At 39.6% G+C, this 5803-nt stretch overlaps 1 protein-coding gene across 1 annotated transcript in view; it reads right to left on the reverse strand.

Moving 5' to 3' along the window:
- Positions 1-3514, reverse strand: part of NXF3 (nuclear RNA export factor 3) — a 33995-nt gene extending 30481 nt beyond the window's left edge. Inside the window, exons 1-3 of the mRNA XM_012727061.1 lie at positions 3511-3514; positions 894-1068; positions 531-681 (exon numbers count right to left, since the gene is read on the reverse strand). Of these exons, the coding sequence (XP_012582515.1) occupies positions 531-681; positions 894-1068; positions 3511-3514 (330 nt within the window). The remainder of the gene's footprint in view (positions 1-530; positions 682-893; positions 1069-3510) is intronic.
- Positions 3515-5803: the final 2289 nt, after the last annotated feature.

The following is a 5803-nucleotide window of genomic DNA, read 5'->3' on the forward strand; positions in this document are numbered from 1 at the left end:
GAGGGGAGAAATCAAATATTGCCCGCACATTAATAATGGTGTAAGAAAATAAATTAATTTATTAAAAAATAGGTTTTTCTTCAAATAATGAATTTAAGGTGATTAATATGTTACTTCTCTTCAGAAAGTTCCAAGAGGCCCCACTTAAGGCAGGCCTGCCACCCCCTCTGACAAGAAACCCAGAGCCTCACCTTCTTCCCACGCTCAGCTTGAGTCAAACTGACCTTCAGGTGTGGCACTGCTTTCTCTCCTTGGCAGTAGTGTCTCCTTTTACTCTTATATAACCTCTCCAAGTTGCCCCAAGTAAGTATGGTATTTAGGAAATCCATTATTTCAAAATTAAGAAATAATGGCTATTGTCCTAAAGAAATTACTTGAGTTGGTGCTTGGAGGTTAACTCCTAGTAATAAAAAGATTACCAAATTTCTGTGTCCCAGAAAAGTACCTCATATCTCCACACAACTCCCTCCAACTTCTTCCATCTGCTCACCTTTTTCTACATACTAAGCCCATTTTGTTACAAGACTCACTGTGATCTTGAACCAGCACCCCAGGGTTCTATTTTGTCGGCTCCTCTCTATCACATTCTCTGGAGATTTTTGTTCTTCCTCCATGTTCTCTCCTTGGTCATGTGTGTGAAAGCTGCTTCTCTGATGGCAGGATGGCATGGCATAAGGAGTGCTGCGGGGAACCAGAGAGAAGGAGTTAGTCCACATATGCCCAGGAATTTTTCTATGCCCGTTCATACACCCAACTGAACAAGCTGCAGTAAAGTTGGCTTGAGCCTATTATTTGTCATTCCTTCAGGCTCGAAAAAGGAACAACCCCCGTATAGGTAGAAATAGGGCTATGCATTCCACTGGATGGTATATTTTAGCAGACAGGTCACTTACTATCTTATGCAAGTGTCCAAGTGAAAATGACTTCTGACTGGATCTCCATCTCGCTGCTGGTAAACTGAAGAACGAACATCACAACTGACTTGTTCAGAAAAGCTGCTAAATCTCCTTCGGAAAATGCCCCAGCATCTCAGTCTTCTTTGTGGGGTGTTGGTTTCATTATTGTGCCCTGCAATTGAGAACACATACATGGTTGTGATATCAGCAAACTCCTGGAAAAATACCGTGGATAATGAAGAACAACTGCTGATTTTTAGAATCTAAAAAGAAAGAGATCACAATGCTTAACGGGTTGAAACACTTCACTGTGGTTTCACTTCCTGGGAGATACGAAATGCCAAGAAGAAAATATGCACAGAGGGCAGGGCTTGGTGCAGTGTTTAATCTGTGATGTTAGTTGTACTCTGTCCTATTCAAGGAGGTGACCTGGGGCAAGTTGCTTATCATCTCGACCTGCCAATTCCCTCCTCTGTTCTAGGGGCACATTAAAATCTAATCTGAAAGTTTGGTGTTATGATATAAGGTTAGGGTACTGATGAGTCACTTGCCTAAAGGAATAGAGAAGTGCAAGGTGACTGATGAAAATTTCATCAGAAATGAGAGGGAAAGAATTCAAGGAAATACAGTGGACATATCCGACACGTTTTACTTAGTCTCAGAAAAAAGGAGAGGGAACAGTGGAGAAATGATATTTGAAGAGATCTTCATTTAGAATTTCCAAAAGTGACTAGACATTAAGTTAGTATAAAAAATATCAATAGAAGAAAAAGTATGCTTAAGAAAAAAATTCCTGAAGAAAAAAACATAGATTTCACGCTGATGTTAATGGAACAAATACTTGGGAAATTTGTGCCAGATTACTCAAACTGAAAGAAATAACTAAGGTTTTTCATGCAGAATAACTAAGATCCCAGGTGGAAGCACCAAGATGCAGGAAAGAAAAATAATGACATTTGCGAACATGTAAGCACATTTAAATAAGCATTGAACACATAGCACAATGATAATTTCTTCTAGGCGTTAAGTACATATGGAGCCAAAGTACGGGACAATTATTTAGGAAGGAGGAGGTAAATGGAATCAGTGCTCCAAGGTTCCTTCATTGTCTGAAGAGCTAAAAAACAGCTAACACAGTGGACTGTGAAAAGGCGAAGATATGAATTTAAGGGCCAACACCACAAGAATGGTAAAATGCTATTTATCTAGGCAAGTGAGGTAATAATTTGATAGCTTAACAATATTATTCAATTCAAAAGAAAGGAAAAGACATTTAAAACTGGCAAAAATAAATGTACAGTAATGGTATATTTAAACCAAGTTATATCTGTACTGATACCAAAATTTTCAGACTGGGGCCCTCCCTGGTGGCACAGTGGGTTAAAGCACAGCACTATAAAGCTAGCCACAGCCACTTTATCTGGAGAGTTTAATCTCTGGCCAGGGAACTGACCCACATGGCGCAGCAGACCTCTCCTGTCTCTCACGCTGCTCCCCTCAGCAGTGTACTTGGTCAATCCGCCTGTTCTGCTCCCCACTCTGCCTCTGGTGAATCCTCTCACCACCCCTGCATCTCTGGCCTGTACCCCAGTTCTGTATACATACATAAATAAATCTTAAAAGAAATAAAATAAAAAATTCAGACTAAGTATTCCAAATAGATATTAATTACTTAACTGGATTTCCAAAACCCCTGCAATATATGCTCCTTAAAAGAGACACATGCAAAACTTGTAATACAGAAAATTTAATTTAAAAAACGGACAGAATGTGTACTGTTTACATACTAAATACTGCTGTAACCATATTAGTAAAAGGGAAGATATACCTTACAAAAAAAACTTTACTAGATAAAAGTTTCAGTGCAGTAAGAAGCTGTTAACCCAAAATTCTAGATTTATATGCATGTCTTAACTTAAAGCCCAAATTTGCAAAGCAAAATCTGATAGCAGTAAATGGAGAAATAATTGGATTGCAGTGGGAAATTTTAATACAACACACTGACACATAAAATGACAAAAATTCAGCTACATGGAGAAGATTTAAAAACATAAATTTAAGTAAATTCATAAATTTACTTAGTTGGCACAGACGATGCACATAAGAAATACACACAGAACATTCCAGAAGAGATTATACGCTGGGCGATAAAGCAAGCTTCAAAAACTTTTATAGTGCAGTCTACCTGGAAGAGTTGATGTAAGGATTCAAATTTAATGGCAGATTCTCTGCCCCATCCCCATACCTCTAATATGGAACAGAAGAATGTTAGTTTACACCGAGTCTCCACCCTAGAAAACCCTCCCCAACCCCCACTGTCTAGACCTGAGAGGACCACACAACTCACTTTTCCCCTCAACCAGGTATAAAAATTCACCTAGAACATTGAATTTCCATAGGAGTTCCACAGGAGGAGAAGATTTCCGTGTGGAACCGGGATAGGTGCGTCAGAGCCCACTCAGTCTATTTCCATAAGCGAACAAAAAATAGCCTGTGTCCTCACTACCCCTCACCGAAAGAGGGTTCAGCTGGGTATCCTTTGGTTGGGGAGGGAGAAGGGGGCCCAGAAACCGCTGCCCTGTAGGAAACTAAGGCCTCGTGCTCACCAACTTACCCATACTGTGGCCTGAAAGCTGTGACCTGCCACCAATGTCTTCAGAGGGTCCTTGTGAGGAAAATCTGTGGGATCTGAGTTTGAAAAAGACCCAGGAAGCCTTCTGAGGTGCCCCCAGAGCGTGCTCCAGACCACTCTCTTAGGCTACTCGAAACAAAATGGAGTCCTTACAGTCAGTCTCTTCCTCAAGGAACAAAGAGTTCTGGGAGCCACGAGGCAAGTAGCTTCCTGTTACGACTGCCCCCAGAGTTCGCTACGGGAGAAATGTTTCCAACTGAACCACTCATGCAGGGGAGGCCAACTAGAATCAGGAGGCCTCGGACCCAGTACTTGCAGACACAAGCCCAAGGGAAGCCTGTATGCCAGCTCCTGTATCTGTTGTATTACATGGTGTTCCTTCGTTCTGCAAACCCAGACAGCTCTGAAAGCCAGAAAGCCGGTTTAAGCCGGTCTCTATTTGTTACATTGCATCCATTCTTTCCTGTATTCCTCACAAGGAGACTCTGATTTCAGAATCACCAGTTTTCCAAAATTGCTGAGACTCAATAGGTGATGAAGTTTGAAATCATTCAGAAACAGAGACTAAAATTCATCTTTTTCAGGAGTATAAAGGACCAGGGAAGGAAAATAGTAATGAACAACTATATACCAGAGACATTTTATGGGAGTGGAGTGGGGGAGGGGAAGGGGGGAAGTGCACGGGACTATGGTGATGGCACATGGGTGATTTGGTGATGGGAAGCCCACAGGGATTAAAACTGAGATGGAAAAAGGCACAGAATCATGTAAAAATAAACTTATAATTTAAAAAAATTTCAGCTTTGTGGAGTGGGAGGTGACCTCTTTATGCATAAATTTTAAAGTCTTGCTGCAATATGTGAGATTTTCTTAAGCCAGGGCAATGTAAGAGAATGTTCTGGAAATAGTCATATGACTAGAATTGGTTAGAGCCCACCCCAGAGAGATAATGCCAAAACAAAGCAAAACAAACAACAAAGCCCTGTAAAGTATAACGGAAATAGTCAACCAAGTTTGGTGAGTTACTGTGATAACAGTAGAAAAACGAAGTCACTTCCTTTCCTTTAAAAAGTGCAAACAGGGCCTCTCTGGTGGCACAAAGGGTTAAGTCTCAGCACTATCAAGCTATTAGCTGCTACAGCATGATCTCTGACCCAGCAGGCCTCTCCTGTCTCCTCCCCCCTCCTTGTTCCCCTCAGCAGGGTATTTCAGTAGATCAGCCTGTTCTGCTCCCCACTTTATCTCTGGTGAATCACCCCTCTCACCTCTGGCCTGCACCCCTGTTCTTGCATGCAAAAATTAATAAAAATAAATATTTTTAAGTGCAATCATGTATATACATACATACATAAATATATATATACATATATACATATACATATATATACATATACATATATATATAGAGACAACCTCTAGTAGTCAGAAGCAGAATTGCAGCTGTGAAAGTCTGTGAAACTCAGACCTTCAGGGGTGAGAGGAGAGAAGAACCTGGGCTCCAGTGCAACAGCCAGAACTTTCTAGAATTTTCCATGTCTTGCCTTTCTGGATATTTATGCTCTCAGAGAGGAAGTCCAGTGCCTAAAGAGAAGTGAATAGAAATCTGCACATTAAAGTATGTGAACATTTGGGGTGAGGGAAGTGTTAACACAAAATGCACATGTAAATAATCAAGTTAAAAGTTTAAATTTTTATTTTTATAAAACAGTATTATGTGAATATTTCTATAACAATGTAAAAAATGCGTGAGTTTTTGTCAGTTGGTTACTAGAAACTTTCAAGTGTTCGAACAAATTTGCCTAATTTCAAAATGTTAAATATTAAAACTGTATACTTAGAAAATGAAAACATTCTACAACTTCCATCCCCCCAGGGCTCACAGATTTCCAAGATGTTCAGTATAAATAGATTGTTCAACATTTTCCAGATGCACTTCTCTGTAGGTAATGTATACACCTGTCTTAAAATATTTGTATGTTTATTATAGTCACAGGAAGATTACTATTAACTTTACAGTCCCATAATTTTCTGCAAATTAATTTTTTTCACTTATGAATCATCAGGTTTTCTAATGTGATTTGACATCTTTCCAGATCCTCATTAGAGAAGCATTTTGCTTTAAAGGAAAACTATTTGTAGTTATCTTTTGTCTCTCTATTGAAACAAACGTTCTCTATGTCTACATATCATTGTGAATATTTTCTTTTTTTACAAAAAAATATATGTATTTTATTTATGCATACAGAACTGGAGGACAAGCCAGAGGCGCAGGGGC

The sequence above is a fragment of the Condylura cristata genome, unplaced genomic scaffold (genome assembly GCF_000260355.1).
Source record: "Condylura cristata isolate star-nosed mole 26May11 unplaced genomic scaffold, ConCri1.0 scaffold00019, whole genome shotgun sequence".
Lineage (NCBI taxonomy): Eukaryota > Metazoa > Chordata > Mammalia > Eulipotyphla > Talpidae > Condylura > Condylura cristata.